Source organism: Pseudovirgaria hyperparasitica (assembly GCF_010093815.1).
Source record: "Pseudovirgaria hyperparasitica strain CBS 121739 unplaced genomic scaffold EJ05scaffold_13, whole genome shotgun sequence".
In the NCBI taxonomy this organism is placed as follows: domain Eukaryota; kingdom Fungi; phylum Ascomycota; class Dothideomycetes; order Acrospermales; family Acrospermaceae; genus Pseudovirgaria; species Pseudovirgaria hyperparasitica.
The window spans coordinates 571,819-596,033 of NW_022985561.1; the positions used below are offsets into that span (position 1 = coordinate 571,819).

General features: G+C 52.4%; 9 protein-coding genes across 9 annotated transcripts; 4 read left to right on the forward strand and 5 right to left on the reverse strand.

The window, feature by feature from the left end:
* The first annotated feature begins 95 nt into the window (after window positions 1–95).
* EJ05DRAFT_103161 (uncharacterized protein) lies at window positions 96–880 on the forward strand. Its single transcript, XM_033738952.1, has one exon. It carries the CDS (start codon window positions 310–312, stop codon window positions 787–789), a length of 480 nt encoding a protein of 159 aa, XP_033597941.1. The 5' UTR covers window positions 96–309; the 3' UTR covers window positions 790–880.
* Window positions 881–3,966, reverse strand: EJ05DRAFT_103165 (uncharacterized protein). Its single transcript, XM_033738953.1, has 2 exons — window positions 3,302–3,966; window positions 881–3,230 (listed from the first exon to the last, which is right to left on the reverse strand). The coding sequence occupies exons 1-2, from the start codon at window positions 3,782–3,784 to the stop codon at window positions 972–974; spliced, it is 2,742 nt and encodes a 913-aa protein (XP_033597942.1). The 5' UTR covers window positions 3,785–3,966; the 3' UTR covers window positions 881–971.
* A 739-nt stretch (window positions 3,967–4,705) lies between these two features.
* On the forward strand, window positions 4,706–5,618 carry EJ05DRAFT_540217 (uncharacterized protein; the record flags this gene model as incomplete). Its single annotated transcript, XM_033749584.1, has 3 exons — window positions 4,706–4,814; window positions 4,863–4,953; window positions 5,200–5,618. The coding sequence occupies 3 exons, from the start codon at window positions 4,706–4,708 to the stop codon at window positions 5,429–5,431; spliced, it is 432 nt and encodes a 143-aa protein (XP_033597943.1). The 3' UTR covers window positions 5,432–5,618.
* A 795-nt stretch (window positions 5,619–6,413) lies between these two features.
* Window positions 6,414–9,130, reverse strand: EJ05DRAFT_103186 (uncharacterized protein). Its single transcript, XM_033738954.1, has 2 exons — window positions 8,592–9,130; window positions 6,414–8,540 (listed from the first exon to the last, which is right to left on the reverse strand). Exons 1-2 carry the CDS (start codon window positions 8,954–8,956, stop codon window positions 6,632–6,634), a joined length of 2,274 nt encoding a protein of 757 aa, XP_033597944.1. The 5' UTR covers window positions 8,957–9,130; the 3' UTR covers window positions 6,414–6,631.
* A 182-nt stretch (window positions 9,131–9,312) lies between these two features.
* Window positions 9,313–10,979, forward strand: EJ05DRAFT_532765 (alpha/beta-hydrolase; the record flags this gene model as incomplete). Its single annotated transcript, XM_033749093.1, has 4 exons — window positions 9,313–9,358; window positions 9,558–9,690; window positions 9,740–9,816; window positions 9,874–10,979. The coding sequence occupies exons 2-4, from the start codon at window positions 9,587–9,589 to the stop codon at window positions 10,977–10,979; spliced, it is 1,287 nt and encodes a 428-aa protein (XP_033597945.1). The 5' UTR covers window positions 9,313–9,358; window positions 9,558–9,586.
* A 156-nt stretch (window positions 10,980–11,135) lies between these two features.
* Window positions 11,136–14,019, reverse strand: EJ05DRAFT_467701 (elongation factor G, mitochondrial). Its single transcript, XM_033742854.1, has 4 exons — window positions 13,777–14,019; window positions 13,612–13,723; window positions 12,377–13,552; window positions 11,136–12,330 (listed from the first exon to the last, which is right to left on the reverse strand). The coding sequence occupies exons 1-4, from the start codon at window positions 13,962–13,964 to the stop codon at window positions 11,425–11,427; spliced, it is 2,382 nt and encodes a 793-aa protein (XP_033597946.1). The 5' UTR covers window positions 13,965–14,019; the 3' UTR covers window positions 11,136–11,424.
* Window positions 14,020–14,513: 494 nt separating this feature from the next.
* EJ05DRAFT_467704 (uncharacterized protein) lies at window positions 14,514–20,673 on the reverse strand. Its single transcript, XM_033742855.1, has 2 exons — window positions 16,579–20,673; window positions 14,514–16,518 (listed from the first exon to the last, which is right to left on the reverse strand). The coding sequence occupies exons 1-2, from the start codon at window positions 20,267–20,269 to the stop codon at window positions 14,864–14,866; spliced, it is 5,346 nt and encodes a 1,781-aa protein (XP_033597947.1). The 5' UTR covers window positions 20,270–20,673; the 3' UTR covers window positions 14,514–14,863.
* A 95-nt stretch (window positions 20,674–20,768) lies between these two features.
* EJ05DRAFT_513004 (uncharacterized protein) lies at window positions 20,769–21,893 on the forward strand. Its single transcript, XM_033748387.1, has 2 exons — window positions 20,769–21,072; window positions 21,138–21,893. The coding sequence occupies exons 1-2, from the start codon at window positions 21,046–21,048 to the stop codon at window positions 21,573–21,575; spliced, it is 465 nt and encodes a 154-aa protein (XP_033597948.1). The 5' UTR covers window positions 20,769–21,045; the 3' UTR covers window positions 21,576–21,893.
* EJ05DRAFT_519196 (formate dehydrogenase) lies at window positions 21,684–23,233 on the reverse strand (the record flags this gene model as incomplete). Its single annotated transcript, XM_033748720.1, has 5 exons — window positions 21,684–21,891; window positions 21,952–22,166; window positions 22,216–22,754; window positions 22,824–22,999; window positions 23,054–23,233. The coding sequence occupies 5 exons, from the start codon at window positions 23,231–23,233 to the stop codon at window positions 21,766–21,768; spliced, it is 1,236 nt and encodes a 411-aa protein (XP_033597949.1). The 3' UTR covers window positions 21,684–21,765.
* Between the last annotated feature and the right edge of the window lie 982 nt (window positions 23,234–24,215).

The following is a 24,215-nucleotide window of genomic DNA, read 5'->3' on the forward strand; positions in this document are numbered from 1 at the left end:
TACTAACTTATTCTTCTTATACGTATCCTTCGTAGATGAATCGTTATATATATATATATATATATATATATATATATATGTATATATGTGTGTGTGTGTATATGTGTGTGTATATATGTGTATATATGTGTGTATATGTGTGCAGGGAGACGCTACAATGAGTGCACTAGTCCGTATGACAGACACGGGGCTTCTTATCACTTCACTGATGTGGCATCGTATGTTGGACTTCGTATAGTATGATGGTAGGAGCTGACGAGGTTGATAACTCTCAAAGATACGCGGTAGGCGTGCCATGTGTATATCCGCATGTATGCTGAGATAACATTCCCGACACCAAGAAAACCCACCCAATCTAAAGAAAGATATGAAGAAAATCTAGCAGAATGCTGCTCGTTCGTCGAGTATCCTAGATTATCATCAAGAGAGCCATGCTTTTACCTTCCCCCCCTACCTTCCTCTCGTTCCATGTCCATCCGCACCAAACTACACAAGCACACAAATCACCCAACACGACATACTTCCCCACTATCACTGCGACGGTATAGATTCGATATAACTTTACTTGATTGGGATATCATTAAAATCGACCGTCTTGGCATGGAAATTTCCCTCCACTTCGCCCATTCCCATTTCCCTTTACATAGCCCCGTGTCCATATGGGCTTCCTTGTCCATGTACCAATCAATACATGCATGTATATATAGCCATGTACATATCCAGACCGCCCAGCTGTGTGTTGCGCCCGCGTACAAAGGAAAAGAAAGAGAGAGAAAGTCGAAGGAATGACTATGCGGGCGTGGGCCTGGCATGTACAAACAGACGGACAGACAGAGAGACAGACAGGTAGACAAAATAAGGCAAGGAAAAGAAAGGTGCCATGACGATGACGGTGTGTGTGTGTGTGTGAGAGTGTGTGTATCCAGCCCCCCCTTTGGGCTTTTCCTTTCATTCATTCCCATGCAAGCTCTTCAAACAAACCGAATCGCGCCCTCCTCAACCCAGCTCGTCCCCTGCTCCCCTCTAAACACCTTATCCCTCTCCTTATCCTCCAGCTCGCGCTCCCGCCTATCATCATCAATCCGCTTCGGGCTCCTGACAGGAACATCAGGCACAGGAGGCAACGTACGACCGTTATAGCGCGCAATCATGCGGCGCTCGTCGAGGAGCTTCTTCTCCATGCCACGGCGCTCGATACTGCGCTCGCGCTCGCGCTCGTATTCGCGGTCGGGGCTGCGGACCTCGAGGTAGTCCGAGGACGCCGTGGAGTGGATGCCGGTGTTGAGGTGGAGGTTGAGATGGGAGTTGTGGTTGGAGTACGGGTTCGGGTTGTTGCGGTCGCGCTTCGCGTTGCCTGTTGCGTCGAGCTCGACGGGCGGGAGCGGGAGGGAGAGGCCGCGGAGTTTGGACTCGAGGGCGCGGGTGGGCGGGATGAGGCCTTCCCAGCGCATGGGCGCGAGCCAGCAGTAGCTTTTTGTTTGGTCTGCTTCCCAGACGGTTTGGGGGAAGAGCGAGTCCCATGGTGGGCACTTCTTTAGGCTGGGGCAGAGGAGGTAGCTTACGGAGTCGGAGAAGCGGAGGCCCTCGGCGTCGACGGAGAGGGTGGAGAGGGTCTGGAGGACGCCGTAGATGAGGATCCAGCGGCCGATACGGGCGTCTTGTGGGGAGATGGCTTTGAGCTGGGCGGACTTTTCGTATTTCTCGAGGGCGTCGATGAGGTCGTTTGAGGCGAAGGAGGTGCCGAGGCGGTGGATGTTGGATGCGTCCGAGTAGATGACGGCGGCTTGGAGCTTCTCTTTCCAGTCTTTTGTGGACTGGGGTGCGGGCTTTTCTTTTCTGAATGCGCTGAAGATGTTCTTCTTCTTCTCGGGCTGGGATGCGGCGCTCGCTGCTGCGCCTTTTGGTAGGAGAGGGTATGGGTGCGGAATGTGTTTGTATGAGTGTTTGTTGTCAAAGGAGAGTAGCATGTCTGTCAGTGGCAGCTCAGCGGTCTCGATGGCGAGAAAGTCTGGCTCTGGTCGTGTGGTGACCATCTGCCATTTGCGTGACGATCGCTCTTCGCGCTCCTCCCAACAGACGTCACGGTCGACGAGAAAGTCGTACGCAGATCCGAAATCCTGCTGCATCTGGATCACCAGGTCGCGCGTGAGCCAGTGGCCGTTCTTCTGGCGAGGGGGCGGCCATGATCCGTAGGTGGAGCTATAGAAGTCGATGAGAAAGTCTCGGAATGCATTGAAACTGCGTTGATGAGTCGTCCCAGCCGGGTTCTTGGTCTTCGGCGGTGGGAATATCTCGTGCAACTCGAACGCGGCAAGACGCTCCTCGGCTTCGACGACGCGGAGTTTGAGCAGCGTAGAGGCGTTGTTCAGATTATACCGCGTAACGGTAGAGAGACGCTTGAACTCGGCAGATTCACATATCCTTGGTGTGAGCATGCCCGCGCAGTGAACGAAGGCTTCCATGTAGCCTGCCTGCCACCGCACACTGTCCTGCTCACTCCAGGCAAGCAGCCCGAGAGCCATTCGCCAATTGTTACGCACGTCATCCAAATGACGATCTGTGAGATAGTGTACAATGTACTGTACGCCCTTGTGCGACTGCGACCTGTCTAGCTCGTAAAATGTCTTGATGACGCTCTCCAGCTCGACAAGCATCTCAAAGAAGTCATGCCCGACCAAGGGTTTGTTGTACAGCAGGGCGATAAAGTTGCGCTGTGCGAGATGGTGGCGTCTTTTGGCTTGCGGGGTCTTCAAAAACGCCGGAGCTGGAAACCAAACCTCGTGCGTGACTTCGATTTCCTTTACGCTTCTCCCGGTAGACGATCCGCCATCACTCCCGATGGGGCTGTACGCCGGCTCGTTGAGTGACGGCAGTCCGTCGCGCAGGCCGCCCCTGACTGGTGATCGTGAGTAGCTCCGTGGAGTCCACATATTCGGATTACGCTGTGAAAAGTCATCCGACTGTAACGAATCTGTCCCTGCCGACAGAGTAGAGGAGATTGTCGTATGTCGCGATGCTACGGAACTGTAGCCAGCGCCTGGCGAGACTGGTGTTATCTGATCCTCATCCTTGTTGATCGCACTGTACTTTAGTAAATTGTTCAGCAGCGTGGATCGCGCCTTTTTCAGCCTGCGGGTGTGAACACGTAATGACGGCCTAGGGTTGTCGCCCATGGACTCCTCAGTGAAGAAGATGTAGCAGTCGCCGTTCTCCATCCACATATCCATGTCCTAGAAAAGGTGAGCATGGGGGCTGGCAGGTTGTGATATGAGGAACAATCATGATCACGTGGTGTACATACATTGTCAAGTCCCCGGTATGGCTGCGGCGTGATGCTGTTGCCATACCAGATTTGTGCGCCAGGCCATCTGCCATCTCCCCCGGTAGAGTCCCCTCGTCGTCGTGGAAGTTCTCTGGAGACGACTGATGGTGCTCTGTTGCTACTCGGCGGCGCCTTGTTGGGCACACCACCACCTCGACCTCGCGGAGCTGCCGTTTCCTTGCCCTTGGCGGCATACTTTTTGGTGCCGTCCGTCTTGTGACTACCATGTGATATCGCAGAGAAACCACTGGGACTGGAAGGTCTCGAACTCTGGATAGATACTCGAGAATTCTTTACGCCGCTGGTCGACGATTGCTTGACCGCAGCAGAATTCGTTCGTTTTGAGCCTTCGGAAGAGAGAGTCCAAGCGTCGAATGGTGATCTGATCTGGGTGTCCTTCTTCTCCTTCTTCACGAGTTCCTTGTCCAACACCTTGCGGCTCCTTGCACCCCGTGCGGCCATTTTCCAGAGTGTGCAATGCTAGGAGGACCCTGTCGAGATGTCTAAGTAGTCAATGACAGGACACTACTTAAGCAGCGAGAGAAAAAAAAAGTGGGTTGGGCGCCGGACGAGGGCTCTCCCAAAGGAGGGGGGACAATGATGTCGATATAATTTAGGGACAGGTATGGATGGCATGGACAACCAAAGTCCGACGGGGAGAAATGAAGGCGAGCAACAAGACTAGATATCTTAGTTGCAATAAATGAGGCATAGACTGCGGGACGTTCAGAGTCTTAGTCTGGCCGCGGGACCCTTAGACCGGACTAGCGCTCTGCAGAGCGCACGGAAGCAGAGCTAAGGCAGAGGTATCAATAAACCAGACGAGATGGGCACTCGGCAGAGAGATGCTACGAGATTACAGTTTGATAGGAGACCGATAGAACGGACCGGAGCTGTTGATGACGATGATGCGGGCAAAGGGCGTGGCAGTGGTTCATGTTCAGGTGGGGTTGACGTTGGACCTGGGGCGTGGAGCAAGCTTATGTTGCGAGCTGTGAGGAGTGAGGGAGTCTTGAATGAGAGGCAACAGAAGAACAATGATCAAGAGTCCAGTCGACTCGACTCGACGTCTTGACTCTCAACAAGAAAGATGAAGCGACAGACAGGCCCAGGAGAGATCCGTGGAACGTGTGAGGCCTGTGATTAAGACGGCAGCTAAGCCTGACAAGTATCGCCGGACTGGCGGGTCGCTGTACTAGGTCCTGTGTAGTGTAGTGTGGTGTGGTGCCTGATATTAGTGGGCTCCAGCTCGCAATCCGTGAACAGTGGACGATCAGGAATGATGAAGGGGGGGAAAGAGTCGTCGAAGGAGAGGAGGCACAAAAGGGGGCCGAGAGTGACAGAACGGGACAGCTGGGGAAGAGAAGTAATTAATATCTAGCTATGTCTACTACCTGGGCCCTTCTGCTGCTGTGTGCGATAACTCCAGCCGTATCGTTCAGCCCTCTCTCCGAGGGCTGGAATGCGTCCGGCCATTCTTGGCATGGATGCAGTAAGTGGCACACAAACACCTGCAACATGCACATGCACCACCCAACAGGGAACAGGCATGGGACAGACACAAGTGACAAGTTGCAAGCACAGAGAGATATATTTACTACAGCTACGATACATCAATCCAGACTGTCCTTGTAAGCCACAGCTAGTAGCCATAGCATATCCAAAACTCCTGCATCTGCATGCCGTTCTCGTCTATCTCGTCTATATTACCCATCTACCATACCCCTACCCACCACCAGTCTGAGACGCGAACCAGCAAGGATACTGCCCTATATCCCCTCCTATCCTAACCCTTCTCACCCCTCCTCCAATCCCGTCCTATCCCTCGTCTGAAAGCCCCCAAACAGCCGCAGTCGCAGTCGCAGTCGCAGTCACAGTGCCAGCAGGGCAGCAGGCAACAGGAGTAAGCAGCAGCAGCATCTTACACTTTCCGCCCGCCAGCCAGGCCCCGAGCCAGACCACCACCGAACCCAGCCAGAAAACAAGGAACTCACGACTTGCAACCCCGTATCCAAACCAGCGCACCTCGGAGGAATAGTGCTGTCTGCATACATTCAGTCCCGAGCCAAAGCCACAGTCCGCTCCTCCGTTCCTCAAGGCAGACCTTGATGATCGCCAACTCGACAGTATATCGCGTTCTACATTGAGCACTGTATACCCTGGTAGAGGACTAGTAGTAAACAGTGACAGTCGTAGTAGTGATTAACACTGCAGATCAAAAAGTACCCCAATCCTTCTATCGCGCTGCACGCAGGACTTCTGCGGGTCCGGCAAACTGCCAGCCAGCCTGTCCGTGGGGATCTTGGGGGGAGGGGAGGGTGGTCTGGGGACAACAAGGTCAGGGCACGGGGCAAGGGGCAAGGGGAGAGAATAAAGGGGGCGTTTTTCTAAAGGATCCACGACGGCGCGCGCTCGGCTGGGCGACCCCGGTCCTCCCCGCTTGACTGGTGTACCTAAGAATGCATTTATGTAGTTGATGCATTCATTTCGCTGTTTGCTGCAAACGCTCGCACGCGAACTAATGTATTAACTGAACCACCTGGCTTTGCGCCTGCAGTCGCCATGTTGATCTAGTGATGCACAGCGCTTATGGGATGGATCTAGGTTTCTGGTTAATTAGCTGCTCCCCCTTTGCCGAGTTATATGTCTGGTTGCTGGCCTCTAGGTACACATCTGTGTCTTCGTCAGGAGCATTCACCGCAATCGTAGGCCTACTACTGCTGCCCAAACTTGTGCATCAAGGTAGAGTGAATCATGTCTATAAGCGGAGATGTGAAAAGCCCCACCATCGAGGATCTCATATCCAGAGATCTGACACGTTTCCCACAACTCATCATATGCAAAATCCGCATCTTTGGAATCTTGGCATGTGACTCTGTCTGGAAAGGATATAACCACATGTGCTAATATACCCCATTCATTACGCCTCAGGCGCGCGCCGCCGCTCACTAACCGCTCCCCACCGCCCGGCAACTCTGTTTGTGAATCTGTGATCTTTCTCCTTTCCCCTTGTCGATCTTGCTGATCTCCCGCTTTTCTGCTCTCTGATCAGGATCAAGATCATCGAAATTGATTCTTTTGCTCGGCGCCGGCACTAACTCCTTTATACATCCATCCTCTTCCCATCATCTCGGGAAGCCTATTATTCAGGAATCGGATGCTCATTATTGCTTCCAATAGCTTCTTTCCCTTCGCTGATCAACCACGCGTACGGCGTGCGGTGTGCCCGCCTGATTTCTCATCTCGCATCATTCTATGGTTCCCAATGCGCCATTACGACTTCTCTTTCCGTTAGTGCTCCACCTCCTTTCACGTCTTTCCAAGCTTTCGTTTCTTGTATGCCGACAGTACCTCTGGAGCGGGGCTGGCGTTCTCCTTGTCAACTTCCTTGATTTCGCCAATTCTGCCAATCTCGCTTTCTATCGGCAATCTAAGTGCGAGAAATCGCTCCTCGGCCCGCTCCATCCTATCAAATACATCTTCCATGTACTTTTGCACCTCCGAGGGCGCTCGTACTGCACGCATAAGACACTCTAGACTATTCGCATTGTGCGAGTACAAGTACCCCGTCACTGGCTGGTAGAAACGTGGACTACTGTCCTTTTCGGCTTCTGCAGGTGTCTTCACCATTGCTGTAGACGTCTGATCTGGCGTGTTCGACGATGCCTGCCCTTCAGCTGGCTTCGCCTCTAACTTTGGCTCTGGCTTTGGCTCCTCAGGAGGCTTGATGACCAGGAATGAAAACCGCACCTGTTGTCCACCAGGAAAATACTCTAGAATGCTGTTCTCAGGAAATATAAGACGATCACCAGGCCCCTCTATGAATTCAAAGTAGATCCTACGAAGAGGCGGTTTTGGAGGTGGAGGAGGCGGAGCATAAGGTGAGTGTAGTGGTGGTGCTTGATTGTATTGTGGATGGGTTGGCATTGGCGGTGCTTGACCGTATTGTGGATGGCTTTGTATTGGCGGCGCAGCGGCTGCAGTGGGATGTTGCGGCATAGCTTGTGATGAATTTTGACCGCTAACTGCAGGTGCCATCGGCGGCGCGCCTACTGGTGGTGTTGGTGTCGGATGAGCGCCAGCTGTGTTGCTACGAGCATCATTATTCATGATGGGAGCAGGAGAAGGTAGCGCAGACGCAGGAGCTGCAACAGATGGTCCTGGATTTGCTACCTGTGCTTGCACATTGGAAGTCGTTTGAGACCCCGTCGGCTGACCTTGCTGCTGTGCTATCGCTGGGCTTGGTGCAGTTTGTAGTTGAGATTGAGGCTGCGGTATCGATAGCGCTGGTGCAGCCTGTGGTTGGGATTGAGGCTGCGGTAAAGCTTGAGTAGGTGTCTGTTGTTGATTGTGAAAAGCTTGTGATTGCGTGTGAGGAGGTGCAGCTGATGCTGTCTGACCGGCAACAGGAGCCACAGGAGCCATAGGAGCCACAGGAGCAGGAGCAGGAGCAGGAGCAGGAGCAGGAGCAGGAGCAGGAGTAGGAATAGGAACAGGAACAGGAGCCGCAGCAGCAGCGGCCTTCCTCGCCTCAATCATTGCCGTCAACTCGCTGATGTGACCCTGGAAGTATTCGAGCTGGGCCGGAGTCGCTTTGCCAGCCGCAACAACCTTCATGACAGCCTTGAGCTTCATGTCCGTCCCTGCTCTTCGGGCCAGCTCGTGAATGACCGGGTCCGGCGCACCTGGAGCTGCTGGTGGTGGTGCACGATTACCCTGTGTCGAGGGTCCCGGAGCCTTTTGTTGGCTCATTTGCGAGTCCAACGGAGCTTTTGGTGGTTGCTTTGGCTGGTGGGTGTACTTTGGGGTAGAAGCTTGAGGAGCTTGGTGGTAAGTAGGAGGTCCCTGTCCGCTGTTGTATACAGGCGGCGAGGCCTGATACGGCGCATAGTTCTTGGCAGCTGTGTTGTGGTACGTTTGGTGGATTGGTTTGTTCGGAGTGCCCCATTGTTGTTGTTGCTGGCGATGTGTATTGCTTACTGGTGGCTCCTTGGTCATATATAGAGCCACTCGAAAGACGTGTGGTTCGATCGTCATTTCGCATTCTCCAATTCGTACCATGTTCTTGAGGAGTTGTTTGTCTTTTGCCATCTGCTCCTTGTCCTCAGCTGTCCTGTCCTTGACCTTCTTAGGTATCGTTTTCGTGAAATATTTGGTGAAGTGTGCTCCGCTGACCCATGAGTCTCTCGAGCGCTTTATCGAGGCAGCCAAAACTCCGCTATATAGCATTTAGTTTTCGAATTCGCCTAGACATATTTCAGGCGCTTACCTCTGAGCAATGGTCTGATAGTAGTCTCCATTTTCTTTGAAGGACTGTAGCTCTTTCAACGTAGGCAATGGCTCTCCATCCGTAATCTTCGCAGGTAGCAGCTCAACAGCCTCTTCAACAACGCCATCATCCTGAACGACCTCAGGTTCTACTACAATACTATTTCTTGGCCTTCCGATGCCTCTCTTTCCAGACTTCTTCGCAGACTTGCTCTTTCCTTCTACCGGAGTCCTTGTACCTGGTGTTGCTAATGAACGCTTTCGAGGATTGGGTGTATCGGTGGAGCTCGCATCATTGATGGGCGTAGACAGCTCTGGCTTGCTTTTTCTAGCCGATCGGCGCGTTTGTCGGGGTGTCTCAGACATCTTGTGAACAGGCAGTCAAGACCTGACTGATATCGCAGTACACGATGCGATGGCAGACGATGCGGCGGAGTTCGGGGGTGACGTTGCGGAGGTTTCGTGGCTTGCGCGGGAAGGATTATGGGCTCATGGCCACGCGTGGAAAGGGTTCATGTATGCCCTGAACGAGTTGGAATTTAACCCCAAGCAATATACCCGTATTCTGCAGCCTGCTCTGGTGTCTGAATGAATGGCGTTGCCTTGTGAATTGGCAGTGTACTTGCGTCGTACTCACCTCATTGCGCCGAAGTAACGCCGCGTTGGCAGATTGGTATATAAGACAATCGACGACAGTCGACAACACTCATTCACATGAAAAAGTCGGGGCTCAGCAATCAACCCATTTGCATTCTGTACACATCTCTTGTAAGTAATCCTTCTCATCTCGCCCTGTTCCCTGCTCTTATCCAGCATGTCGAAAGAGAATTGCCGAGGCATGGTGTATATCTTGAAACTCACATCCATCTGTCTACAATGACTAAGCAAAACATCATTCTGGCGGACTTCGTGCGATCTTGTCTATGCATAGTCCTTTTCTTCTATAATTCCTAACCCCGTCGAATAGAATCGTCATTGCGGACCTCCTGAACAGCGATGGTCTCACGACTAGTAGTCAAAGCCTACTGGACCTTTGCCGCACTGGGAGGCATATATGCTATTATATTAGGCCTCCTAACTCAACCCCTATTACAAAGACAGTAAATCACCCCCGGAAACTCAATCTGAGCATGTACTAACATCTCTCAGTGCACTATACGCCCACAAGATCCACACAGGAACATGGTGGAATAACATCTCAGAACCCGAAACGTTCGGCTTCGCAAGCAAGTGACCCCCTAACAACAAACTTATCAACAACCAACCACTAACCTCCAAACTAGAAAACCAAGTAACCCCATTCTACCTCCCCACCCCGGACGGCGAACGTCTCTACTGCTGGCACATCCTCCCCCTCAGCATCTACGCCCAACACCAAGACACCATCACCACCCAACCCGCCGGCCCGGTCGCCGACTTCACCACCACCACCGCCCACGCCCTCCTCCGCGCCGACCCAACCTCCCGCATCGTCATCAACTTCCACGGCAACGCCGGCCACCTCGCGCAGGGCCACCGCACCCAAACCTACGCCTCCATCACCGCCCTGCCCGCCGCCCACCTCCTCACCTGCGACTACCGCGGCTTCGGCCTCAGCTCCGGCTCCCCCTCCGAGCAAGGCCTCATCACCGACGCCCTCACCCTCACCTCCTTCGTCCTCCACACCCTCAACCACCCGCCCGCCCGCACCCTCATCCTCGGCCAATCCCTCGGCACCGCCGTCGCATCCGCTACATCCCTCTTCTACCTCGACCCCCACTCCCCACTCCTCCCCGCCTCCCTCTCAAACACCACCACATCACCACCACCAACCCCCATATCATTCGCATCCACAATCCTCGTCGCCCCCTTCCCCTCCCTCCCCGCCCTCCTCCTCAAATACCGCATCGCAGGCCTCATCCCCGTCCTCGGGCCCCTAAAAGGCTACCCGAAACTCCTCGCCTACATGACCGCCCGCATCATCGACCCCTGGCCCACGCTCCCCCGCTGGCAAGCAGCCTTCGCCACCGCACGCGCCCTCAACGTCCCGCTAAACCTGCACATCTTGCACGCGCGCAACGACGCGGATATCCCGTTTGCACAGGGCGAGGCGCTGTTCGAGGGTGTATCTGCGGTGATGCGGGATGGGGTTGGTAGTGGAGAGCAGAGTGTGCTTCGGGAGATTCATGAGCGGCGGTCGGAGGTTGGGGATGCGGTGAGGCGGGGCGCGTGGGCGTATCGGAGGTGCGTGGATGGGGAAGGGGTGCGGGTGGGGGATGATGGGATGGCGAAGGTGACGGCGCGCAGACGGGTTGAGTTGGAGATTACGCGGTGGGGCGGACATAATCGGATTGTTGCGGGGGCGCAGGTTGCGCTTGCTGTGCGGCGGGCGTTTGAGGAGGCGGCGTGAGCTTGAATATGAAAGAGGGAGGGAGAGGGACAGAGAGAGAGAGAGAGGGAGAGAGAGAGAGAGGGAGAGAGAGAGAGAGAGAGAGAGGCAGGTGGATAGAGGGTAGATTCCATAGAGGACTCAGTCACTCAGAGATAGAGGAGCAGTCGGAGTCAGGGGCGTTTTCCGCAGGATTTGTACATTATAATACAGTAGTAGTAGTGTAGTAGTGATGAGACCATCCGTCTATGTGAAGACCCGGGGCGGCATATCATGACGACCGCAATGAACCCCCCTTTTGGCCCCAAACCCCCTTTCCCTCTAAATGCAGTCTTGACAAACCTTCACATATCATACAGACATACAATACAGCAGAGCACATCTCTAGATACCCACCGGCTCAACCGCATGCGACGGCGTCACCAATCTCATCTCTTCTTTTCAAATATACATCCACACACACACCTCACTTATGCCGATCCGCCTGCTCCTTCTGATACTTCGCAATCAACTCCCTCTGCAGCTGCACCGGCGCAGGCGCATAATGGCTAAACTCCATGCTAAACTCGCCCTTGCCCTGCGTCGCGGCACGCAGCTGCGAGCTGAAGCCAAACATGCTATTCAGACTGCAATCGGCCTGCAGCACAAAATCATCCGTGCCAATCTCCGTGTCGCTGATGGTGCCGTTGCGCTTGTTGAGCAGGGTCAGGATGTTACCCTGGAACTCGTTGGGCGCGGTGATGGTGGTCTTCATGACGGGCTCGAGGATCTGGGGCGAGCACTCCTTGACCGCCTTGCGGAAGGCTTGCTGCGTTGCTTGGTAGAAGGAGTAGTCGGACGAGTCTGTCATGTGGGTTACGCCGTCGGTGATGTGCATGCTGGCGCCCAGGACCTTGTGCCCGATCAGTGGGCCCTTCTCACATATCGCGTAGAAGCCCTTCTCGCAGGACGTGAGGTATTTCTCGGGCACGGTTCCGCCGGTGACTGTATGCTTGAACTTGTTCGTCGTAATGTCACCGGTTGGTTCCAAGTGGCCCATAACACGAGCAAAGTCACCTGGACCACCCGTCTGTTTCTTGAGTAGGTGATCGAAGTCAGTGCTGCCTTCAATGGTCTCGCGGTAGGCAACGCGGGGTTGTCCAGTGACTACGTCGACTTTGTATTCACGTTTCATACGTTCAATATAAATTTCCAAGTGCAGCTCGCCCATACCAGAAATGATGGTCTCCTGAGACTCGGGGTCTAGAGTGACACGGAATGTGGGATCTTCACGCTGGAATCGGGACATGGCTTTTTGGAAGTTGTTATAAGATGCCGACGTCTTGGGCGCAATGGACAGAGAGATGACCGCTTCCGGTACGAACATGGACGTCTGAACAACATAAGCTTGATAGACAACAAACCTGACGTTGACTTACCATTGTATATTCAAGCTTACCATCCGTGAAAGTATCTCCTGATGCGCATTCCACGCCAAACACAGCGCAAATCTCTCCGGCTCCAATTTCCTGTACATCTTCCATCTCATTCGAGTGCATACGCACTATTCTAGGAATCTTGACCTTCTTATCTGACCTTGCATTGAACACAGTCATCCCTCTTCTAAGCGTACCCTGGTACACTCGAATGTATGTTAATTGACCAAAGTTGCTCTCTTCCAGCTTGAAAGCCAAACCAACGAACGGTAGCGAGTTGTACGATACGAGCTTGACCGACGTTTCCTTTCTTCTGCGGTCTAGAGCAAGATTCTCGACTTCCGAGGGATTGGGCAAGTAGTCGACGACTCCGTCCAGCATCGGCTGCACCGCTTTGTCAGCCAGCGCGCTTCCCATGAAGACTGGCGAGAATTTGAGGCTAATAGTAGCCCTACGAATGGCCGCCTTGATCTGGTCTTCCGTGGGCTCTTCCTCATTCAGGAAGAGCTCTGCGATTTCGTCGTCAGCATCCGCAAGCTTCTCGATAAGCAATTGACGCTTCTCATTTGCAAGCTCGACTAGATCAGCCGGGATCTCGTCGGTTTCTCTCACGATTATACCCTTCTCGCCCTCGCTATAGATTGCCTTCATCCGAATTAGGTCCACGACTCCGATGAAGCCGTCTTCGCTTCCAATCGGTATCTGTACAGCCGCAGCATTAATCTTCAGTTTGTAATTAATCTGCTCGATTGGCTTCCACGGGTTTGCGCCCATTCTGTCCATCTTGTTGATGAATGTTATCCTTGGGACGTTATATCGCTTCATTTGCCTGTCCACTGTGATCGTCTGACTCTGGACTCCGGATACAGCACACAGAATCATGACGGCACCGTCCAGGACTCTTAATGCTCGTTCGACCTCGATCGTAAAGTCTACGTGGCCGGGTGTATCGATCAAGTTGATGTGGTATTTCTGGTCCACGCCATCCTTGTCTTTCTTCACCCAGTCACAGAATGTCGCCGCAGACTGAATCGTGATACCCTTTTCTCTTTCCAGGTCCATAGAGTCCATCTTTGCGCCTACCGAGTCTCGCCCTCGAACCTCATGTATAGCCTTTATGCGGCCGGTATAGAATAAGACGCGCTCGGTGGCAGTCGTTTTGCCAGAGTCAATGTGCGCCTAGAAATTGAAATCAGAAGCTGCGGGCTGGAACCGATGGAGTCTAAGCGTATACATACTGCAATACCGATATTTCGGATGCGAGACAACCGTTCGGCCTCCACTGGATCTAAGTTCTCTATGATTGTCTCCTGAGCCAGTGTGCCCGGCGTTGTCTTTGCTTGCTCCAGCCTGTGCGACTGTCAGGACCATGAGTTGTTATATGGTCTATAGTAATCACTCACACTGCAGCAGCAGCACCAGACTGATACCTCCGGGGTTGCTGCCATGGTAATGAGGCGGATGTGCTGCGCGTGGCACCCGACAAGATCGTAGGGGAGTATCGCGATGCACCGGCGACGCGGCTGCAAACGCTGAAGGAGCGCAAAGCAGTCGCCTGTGCCCTGACGATACTACTCGGACGCAGGATCATAATTCGATTGTGGGAGAGGTGTAGGGCTGGTTGGGAAGAGATAATCCAATTGAACTTCTTTGCAAAAAATACCTGTCTAGAGCTAGCCATCCATTGCTGTATTTGGTCTAGTGTGAAAAGCAACCATCCCGTCCCTTGGTCCCTTAAGGCAAAAAGAAACCTTGTCACATTAATTATCTCCGACACGACCATAAACAACAGAAATCCAATGTCTAACCAGCACAAGATAACCAAAGGGCCATTAAAACCAGTCCTGAGGACTCCGGCCACAACTGCTTCAAGCGCTCGTGGCGATCTTACGTTCATCCTACCAGCAGAACAGCCAAAGCACAATGGTGCGTGCTCTTTTGCGAGATCTATATCAATAATACACAATTTTCTGAATCATCTCAGCAGTGATCACTTTCAATTCCACTCGCTTCCAATCACCTTTTCTGTATCCAGCGAGTTCCGAAACGAAGTTGGGAAAGCACACGTATACAGCAGGTCTGCGAAGTCGAATTAGGGGGGTTGAGGACGCACTTTAGTTTATACGAGAATCATGTGTATGTTCGATGGCTTCCATTATTTATATCTGTATCTGTGAAACGGCTGATAAGCGTGATTTCTGACAGCTGCGACGTTGTATTTCCAATGCGTGAGAGACACAGAAGACAAAACGCCAGACAATGCAAAGATATACTGATGTCTTCCTGGCAAGTATATAGGTACGCTAATTGAAAGAGGTAGCGCTCTGCTTGTAGAGAGTATGAACAGCAAGCAACAAGGAATTACAAGAAGCTTGAAGTAGTGGTATCAGGGAGCTACAAACCTCCAAACAGCCAATCAAAAAACATTAGCAATATAAAATTCCATGAGACGTCCTGAAGGCTCATCAAGCCATGAAAGCCTCTCGCCATCTAGTCCGCATCCGGCGTGGCTATGCCCGTCATATTCTCGCCTGTAGGGCTAGGCGGGCTAACGATTGTTGTCGGCGTATTTAACTTTCCTTCTTCTTCATCATCATCATGAGCACCGTCACCAGTAGTCTCAATATTAATCTCGCTCTCGCCTTCTTCAGGAATCGACGGGCTCAGCGGGTTTCTAGGTTCGCCACCACTTGGATTCTGCGCAGCCCTCCTTCTTGCTCTTCGTCTTGACCTTTCATCATCTGCGCTTTCTCGTCTCCGCCGCACGCGAATTGAGTCATCTCCACCAGGCGTATCATCTCCGCGCAGACCTTGTAAGAGACTTGCGGCACGGTCCGCAACGTCTTCTTCCTTGACCTCTGGGTCCGGGCTTGTTGTGCCATTATTCTCATCACCTTCACTTCGGGGGCTGACCATGCCATTCTCTTTCTCGTATGTAGTAGGCAGTTCAGGCATCTTCTGTCCACTTGCAACACGAACTTCGTGGCGATCCTTGAGTCTTGCTCGGCGGCGACGATCGCGCTGGTCGCGCACCTGGGGTGCTGCAGCACGAAGCTTCTCAAGAAGGCTGTCCATCGCACCAGTGGATGCAGGCGATACCGGGCCATCAGGGCCGATGTCGCCGGCCGTACCCACTGCGAGCTGATTCTTACGGCGCATCGAGGCTTCATTGCGACGTTTGAGGTCTTCAATTGCCATGTTCTTTTCTTTGGATTTCTTCCATTCACTGACGAAGATAGCAAGCTTCGAGAAAAAGTCTCTACGAGCGTTTTCGTCGAGTGGGTCTTCACCGTAGAAAGCCATAATACTCTCGTATTCGCGGCTCATCTCTTCGAGGTGGACTTGCATCTGCTCAGCTTTGCGCCTGGCATCCTTCATAGACCGCTGGCATACGATATTGACACGATCTTCAGGATGAAACTTCTTGGGATCGCTCAGGTTACCAGAGTCCAAGGAACCCTGGACGTTCTTGATGTTTTCAATGTATCTCTTTGCATCGAGTTGGAGCTGATCAACATTGATTTTCTTTGCGGCAACAACGCCGGCAATCTCCTCCGTAAAGTCTTCCCATCCAGGATACTGCGTCCGCACGACTTGCTCCACTACATCTGCAAACGTTCGTTCGTTGTTATGGTCTTTGACCATACCAAGCCGTGACAATGAGCTCAATTTGAAACCAGACGCTTGTTTGTTTGCGTCGTTCATGAAATTACCGATATCGAGGATGAGTCCAAATACGCTAAGAAGCGAACTGGAGTCTCGAAGAGACGCTGAAACTTTTGATACTTCGTCTAGCTTTTTGTATATCTCATCATATTCAGGCTCAAAGCTCCTGGTCAATGCAAGAGCTCGTATACGGGATTTCCAGTAGTGGTGAAGTTCGAATGAAGTGAAGAGGTATATTTGATCTTCGCGTGTCAGCTCCTGAGGATCCTGTTCAGGGGGTGTATTGGCGGCATTCGGTCCCGTCCAATCGCGGCTGTAAGGAGCAAGAAGTTTTACTGTGTTCTCCGGGATGTTGCAAAGATCCGGCTTGCCAAGGAATTCCATGACAACGTCGTTGTCCAGCACTTCGCGATCACAATGGATGATCATACGTACAATCTCGTCGACAGATTTGCCCGATAGCTTTGCTAGAGCAACATCTACAAACAGACAGACATGTCAGCAAAGACGTGATGAGGAATATATAGGTAAGAACTTACGATATGCTTTGCGAAGGTCGGCCGAGATGAGCGATTTTTTGTCGTCCTTTTTACCTGATGCCTTTCCAATCGCCTTGATCTCCTTGGCTAAAAACAGCTTCTCGACCTCGTCCAAAACACCCTTACGAGACAGTTCGATGTATCTCTCTTCTTTGGCTTCATGCGTGGGAGCATGATTTGTCCAGAGTGTGTCCTGAACAGTGTCGACCTTCTCCCAGTGTAGCGCCTTGAGTTTCTTCTTCGGCCTGGCAACTCCATGACCGACTGTTGGAGATAGAATCGCGTTATGCTTGGGTAAAAAGCCACCTATACGCATGCCTGGTAGGGGAGGGGCACCAGGAGTTGGAGGAGGTAAAGGAGGTGGAGGAGGTCCCATTCCCATTCCCATACCCGGCATCGGAGGTGGTGGAGGGGGTGGAGGACCAGCACCATCGTGGAATCCTGGCATAGGAGGCGGAGGGGGCGGCGGAGGTCCACTTCCAAACCCAGGCATCGGAGGAGGGGGCGGTGGAGGAGCCCCGTTTGTGAAACCAGGCATAGGAGGCGGGGGCGGAGGAGGTGGGCCAGTCTCAAAGCCTGGTATCATGCCAGGCATTGGGGGAGGAGGTGGTGCTGGTGGTCCGTCGAATTCGTTCGAGCCATCCGCTGGAGTCTTGAGAGGTTCAGAGTCAATGCTGGGTTGCGAAGGACCAGTTGTGATACCTTCGTCCTCAGCTTCGTCGTCACTAGCTTCGTAGCGCTTGACTTTCGATGCAATCTCGCCCAGAAGTCCGGTGGCTTGCTGAGCGTTCATCTTCGGACGCTTCATTTCGACTATTCTGGGCTTTTCGTACACCACGTCGTCTTCATCTTCCTCAGTGACAGGCATTTCGGTCAGTGTTTCAGCACTGCTTGGAACAGGTTTCCTATGGGGTCTTCCAGCACTGCTCTGTCCTCTATTGACCTTACCCAGGTAGCCAGCATCCATATGCCCACTAAGATCTGGTTGGCCGCCCATTTCACCCTCCATCTGTTCGCGTAGTTCCCGGAGCTTGTCTGATGGGCTGAAATTTTGCAAGATACGACCACCTTCAAGTGTAGCTTGCGTTTTAGCCCGCTGCAGCTGGATCTCGAGTCGCTCCATAAGCCTTTCCCGGTCAAGGATACCACGCATCTGGGCTGGATCTGTAGATATAGTTTCTTTGCCGCCCTTCTGAGCAGCTGATGCTGCAACATCTTGAGCATCGCGAAGCATGAGATAAAGTTCTCGGGTTTCTAGCTCGTTTCGCTGGAGGTCTTGAGCACGGAGTCTTCGCACGTCAGCGAGCTCAGCTTTCATCGCTTCTGCTTGGCGACCTCGGAGCTCTATGATGGCAGCCTGTTCGTCAATTTGCTTCTGCAGTTTCGCAACAACACCATCTGCACCTAGCTCCAGTTGTGCTTTGTATTCATCACGCTCCGCAATCGCGGCGTCTGCTATTTGTCGTGCCTCTAGGGCTTCGTCCCGGACTTGTCGTGCCTCTGAGTCGGTGTAGAGTTTATCAAGAAGATTTTGCACAGTGAAATTGAGACTTTGCTTCAGGTCCATGTCCGGGAGCCTCCTGTCCATAGCGACATAGCTGAGCATTGAGTCTACGAGCTGGAACATCCTTAGTCGATCCTCACCCTCGTTGTCCCGGATAAGTAGAAGATGCTGCATGGCTGAGACAAAGTAGTCTTGTGCTCTACTGTTCTGTATCTTGCTCATGATGGCATCTGTGATCTGCATGGGGTCATTCAAGTCCTTGACTGCTCCCTCGATGCTGTCGACCATGCTGCTGTTCTCTTTCTCAAGTACATCTTCATAGTCAACACCTTCGTTGTCGTAGTAGCGTGCGATTTGCTTGTCGATTACATCGTACTGGAAATCGGCCATCTTCTGGAATATACGCTTTATGCCACATGCCGTAAATTGAGCGCGAATATGCATTCGCAGCTGCACATCTGCCGGCGCATCGACCAACATATTAATGAGCATCAGAGATGCTACGGCATATTCCATAAGAAGATTCTCCATGCCAATGCCCCCACTACGAACCTCATCGCTCGCACCTACAAGGCTACCCATCTTTCCCCTGCCATCTACTGTGACTTCGACGATGCGCATCCAGGAGTCGAATCTGCCATTTTCGTTTTGTTGCGATTTCAGGAAGTCCAATGCTTGCAACACCTTTTCATGCCCATCTCCTTCGCCCCAATGGCACAGAAATGTTACGACCTCGCTGACAAGTTTGCGAGTATTTAGACGGGGAGATGTAAGAGATCCTGCAAGAGCCATCACAATGCCGACATGGGCCAGGGCGTTATCAGCACCATACTTGTTGTTCATGAGCGCCTTCAGACACTTCACGATATCATATTCTCGGTCCAAGTCCTTTTCGGTAGAATTTCCAGATGGAGGCGCGGGCCCCGTTGCTTGTTTGCGATTAATTTTTCCCAGTACATTGGTCAGAGCGACTTGACCTTGTGCTTCTACAAATGATTTGACCCAGGCAATTGGTTGTGTGCGCAGGCTGACACTTAGACTTTGAAGCTGCTTCGCAGTGATTGAATTGTCCATGAGCTTCCGCACATACCATTCTGGACTACCCTCCTCGTCAGCTCTGCCGAGGATTCCGAGCGACTCTTGACCGCCGATAGTGAGTCGTGCATGTTGCTTTTTCTTTTGGTCGGTTTGGTATTCAGAAAGCTTGTCCTGATATACAAGTGTCCATTTCTTTGAGACAGGATATGCCTCCATTTGCCTTTTTGCTGCGTCAGGTAACATCTTCCAACCGCGTTTGACCATAAGTGCCATGAACTCTTGTTCTATTATACGTGCGTCGCTAGGTTTATCGAGATTGAAGCCCTCGGGAGAGATTGGTTGGGTGGAGGAATTACTTGAATGGTGTCCGAAACCATGCCGATGATGCGAGTCGCGATTCGAGCCGATCGTAGGTAGAAGGGTGGACTGATCAACACCAAGTGAGGAATAAGTTGAATGTGAAGGGGTGAGCAAAGAAGTCATGCTTGATCCTCTGTACGCTGAGCTATTCGAATATATGCTTGCTTGGTCGGATGCTGCTCGTGTATTGTTAGAGGAGTCTGAACCAGCATATGAAGGGTTATACGAGCCCGTTGCTGTGCTCGCCCTGGCATTACCGCCCCATTGCTGCACTGAGACCCCCCGATCACCAGGTTGACTTGATGCCATCGATGTACCTGTGGTATGGGGTGGCGGTCGTGGACCAGGTACGCTGGTATATCCGTTGGATTGTGGTACGGGAGTGAATGCTGGGTACTGATGAAAGTCGCCGCCAGCTTTGGCCAAATGATGCGGTTGCGGTTCGCGGGAGCGGACAGTCCGTGGGTCATTGCTCTCCTGAGGAAGGTATTCCACGGGTATTGGCGAACGCGCATCAGCTGTCCTGTCGTATGGAATTGCAGTTATTACACCAGCTTGCATGTTGATGCCCTGACTATCGTGACCACTTGAAGACGGACGATCTATTGAGGCCACAGATGTCCTATGTGAGTGGCGAGAGGATTGTGAATTTGTTATGCTTGGCGCTATACTCGAGGTCTCGGCGCGGCTATCGTGAGATCGATCCTTGTGAAGTCTTTTCCCGAAAAACGATCTACCGCCGGAAGACTGCCGCGACTTTTCATCTTGTGGAGTTGAAGACGGCATCATGGGAGGTTCCGAAATATATAGCAGTTGATATCCGGCAAGATGCACGCGCCTCGGAAACCACCTCTTGTGCGCCACAGACCAAGCGCTGCAATTTCAGAAAGAATGGCGCTGGACAAGAACGCGGCGAAGCGTTTGAAGCCGCGTGTGTGGACTATTCTCCGGACTGTCGCGAGTATGAGGGGGCGTTATGTAGTGAGAGGGGGCAGCTACGGAGGAGAAATGTATGCCGCTGTAGGTCGTCCGTAGGGGTAGGGAGCGGTGCAGGACGTATAGGAAAGGCGACGCGGAGCGAGGATTGCGAACGCATCAGTGTAGTCTGCTCATGGCCCAGGTCGTGTGAAGTGAGCGAGAATGCGTTCAAGGTAATTATTACGTTGTCGACGAAGAGAGCATTGGGGCATTGACTTCCTCAGTTAGACCCTGGCCTAGCCTAGTAATCGTGTTTCAGGGGGCGCTCACGTGCTACCGCGCGGAAGTGGAAACAGCGATCTCTTCGAACGTCTTGATATTCTGAGACCACTCACTCTCCTACGCTTGCGTTTAGTCTATAAGCACATTTTTAATCCCCGGATAATCAATATCGAGTCCCCGGGAGAAGCGTGTGGATACGCTTCCAAACCTCGTATCGGTGAGACTTGCCAGCACAGAGGCGAGGCCGTCCTTCATCATCTGGCCAATTCACATTCACTGAGACGTCGCGTCTGTTTGTCCTGTTTTTGCCACATCGCACCAAGCATCGCACCCTCCGACCTTCAAAAAATCACGGCGACGGAGATATGACGGCGTTTGGGAGCTTTCTCAAGGTGTGCATTACGTCCACTACTGTGTTATTTTCTTGGTTTAGAAAAAGAAAACCTGACATGCTTAGGCTATCCTGGCACCCGCGCTCATTGCGCTTGTAGCTTATATACTCCTCAGCTATTTTGTATTACCATTCATTCGGCGACACCGTCAGCGTTACAACCAGTACTTGCCTGTCAACGGCGGCCTCTCCACCATCTCCAACACAGCGCTCACAGTCAGACAACGTGTTGGTGATGCATTGATCACTTTCTTCCTCCCGTCATACGGGTTGCGTCGAGTGATAGACGGCTCAAGAGACCCAAGAGGGAGCGAAGATGTGATGTTCGATGACGAAGAAGGCGAGGATATGGTTGGGTTTGACATAGACGAGCGACGGCGAGAGGCCCTTGAGCGAAGAAGAAGTAATGTTGGGGAAGAAGATCTAAGACTGAGCCGTGATCTAGAGGAGGGATTCAAGGATGACAGCGACGATGAAACGACTGGGAGCAGAACAGAGCGATGACAAACTTGTCCGCCCAAATTTCGCATCGTTACTTATACATTCACATGCAGGCTTGGACTTGAACTGTGAACCTTTCGTATGGTTATGAACGCCCAGATGAGTCGCTAAGAATGCTTCCGTTCTGGCGATTGACCGACCCGAACATATGATCAACCAACATTTTTCCGTTCCAACGGACCAATTGAGATATCTACTTTCTCTGTCCATATGCCTTCGTAGCATAGTCACCAGCGTGTACAATCAGATCCTCAGGCCTGTAATCGAGACGGCCCGAGAAATAAGAATCGAGGATAGCTTTGGTGCCGGCAGCGTAACGCTAAGAAAAAGGTTAGCCCGTTCTTCGATATTTCAGAATGACAATCACGCGAGCACTTACCTTCTGAGCGTCAATGGAAGTACCAGACATGTGGGGAACCATGGCGTTACCGCCACCCCATGCATTCTGTGCGTATCGAAGAGGGTGGTCCTTGGGTGCCGGTTGCGGGAACCAAACATCACCTCCGTAGCCACGAAGTTGACCATTCTTGAGAGCCTCGGCAACATCCTCCTTGACAACGATGGCACCACGAGCAGTGTTCACCAGCCATGAGCCTAGCAGGATTAGTAACCTGGTGTCTGCGATTATGACATGTTTACGTACCCTTCTTCATCTTGGAAAGAAGTTCCTTGTTAAAGAGACCACGAGTCTTCTCGTGGAGGGGACAGTTGATGGTAACTACATCACACTGACCCAGCATCTCCTCGAGAGTCTCGACACGCCTGCAGCCAATTTCCTTCTCCTTCTCAGGAGATAGGGCCTGGTAGTCGAAGTATAAGAGCTCCTTACAGTCGAAGGGCTTCAATCTGCGCAGGACACGCTCACCGATACGGCCTACAGCCACGGTACCAACGACCTTACCCTCGAGATCATACTCGTTCTTTGCAACTTCGGCGACGTTCCAGTCACCACGGGCGACCTGTTCGTGAGCGGGAACGAAATTGCGGACGAGGGTCAGAATGGTCATGACGACATGTTCAGCGACTGAGACGACGTTGGAGCCAGTCACCTCAGCGACAGTGATGTTGTGTTTGTTGGCTGCGTTGAGATCGACGTGATCAGATCCAATACCGGCAGTGACAGCGAGCTTGAGTTTCTTTGCCTTGGCAAGACGTTCCTCGGTCAGATAGCCAGGGTGGAAGCTACAGGAAGAATACAATCAGTATGGCGCCAAAGGTCAAGGCGGACGTGCTTGAAAGTTGGACACTCACGGAGTCGTGATGATGACCTCTGCATCAACCAATTCTTTGTCGAATGTGGAGTTCTCGCCCTCCTTGTCGGACGTAGTCACGAGAGTGTGACCTTGCTCTTCAATCCACTTTCGAATGCCGAGCTCGTTCTCTGTGGTTCCGAGCAATTGAGGCTCCTGTTCGGCATGGACACCGCCCTGGGAAAACGTCAATTAGGGACAGTTCGAGGTTGTCACGCAGGGTTCACTCACGTCATAGAGAACCAACAAAACTTTACCCTGCATTTGCGAGGTAGCTGTTAGCGTTCTGATACCAGTACAGTTGGGATGTGCCCGGAAGGTAGGGGTAGCATTGTATCGTGAGACAACCCGGACGAAGCTGGGCACGGAGGTTGGGCGTGCGAGGCGGGACAAGGACTGAGCAAATACCATTGTGTATGAAGAAGTGAGAGTGTAACGGAGACGTGATCAGGAGGCGGAAGGTAGCTGGTTATAAAAGGTCAGCTATGCCAGAGCTCCAGGGTAGCCAGCTAGACGAATTGATGGTGAGAGGGGGAAGAGGCGGCAAGGACAAGGGCAAGTGCTGATTAGCTGTGATGACGTTGCAGCACGCTGAGAGCGAACCTGTTGACTTACGGAACAGAGTGAAATTGAGTGGACTGAGCGTGTTTTGGCGTTGGTGGTGATGGTGTGCAGTGAAGAAAGGTCTAGTGTGCAGATCGGTCGACAGTGTTTATTGCAGGTCCCGTTGATGCGGAGAGGGGCAGCAGTTTGAAATATATGTGCGTCCAGGTCCGTCAGTACTAATAGAAGTAGTGCTCGTGCTCGGTATGGACAATGAATTTGCTCCAATCTTTTTTGTCGCCGAATGCGCAGGCTAATAGGTGATGCCCCATTTCTCCACACCTAGGCAGATTTCTTCTCGTCATGTTCCATCGATGAATGATGGGCGAGACCGCACCGCCGCCATTACCATCCATCCAGTGTATTGGACTGGCCTGGAGAGAGAGCTAGACGTCAGACCTCCCCCTCCCCCACTTTCGTGTAGTGAAGCGTGAGGTCTGCGCTGCGTATTACACCGTCTGCTGGCCATAGCTCCATCTCCCACCTGCACATCATTCTGCTGTGGTGGTTGGCGCATTATCGGCAAATGCGGGGTCGTGTCCAATCGCGAGTAAGTCCATGGTGAAGACTGCTCCTCTTCGGCCCAGTGGGAGCATTCATTCAAGCATGTATTGATTCTTGAGCCACAGGTACACTAACCGGCTATTGTTGATGTTGTTTCCCTCCTAGGATTTCTGTGGGATCATTGCTATTGTCTTTCCGCGTGGGTCTGCTTCTAGCTGCAGATGTTGACTCTTCGGACTTCTCTCGTTCTTTCTAACCAACTCAGATCAGACTACCAGCAACATCC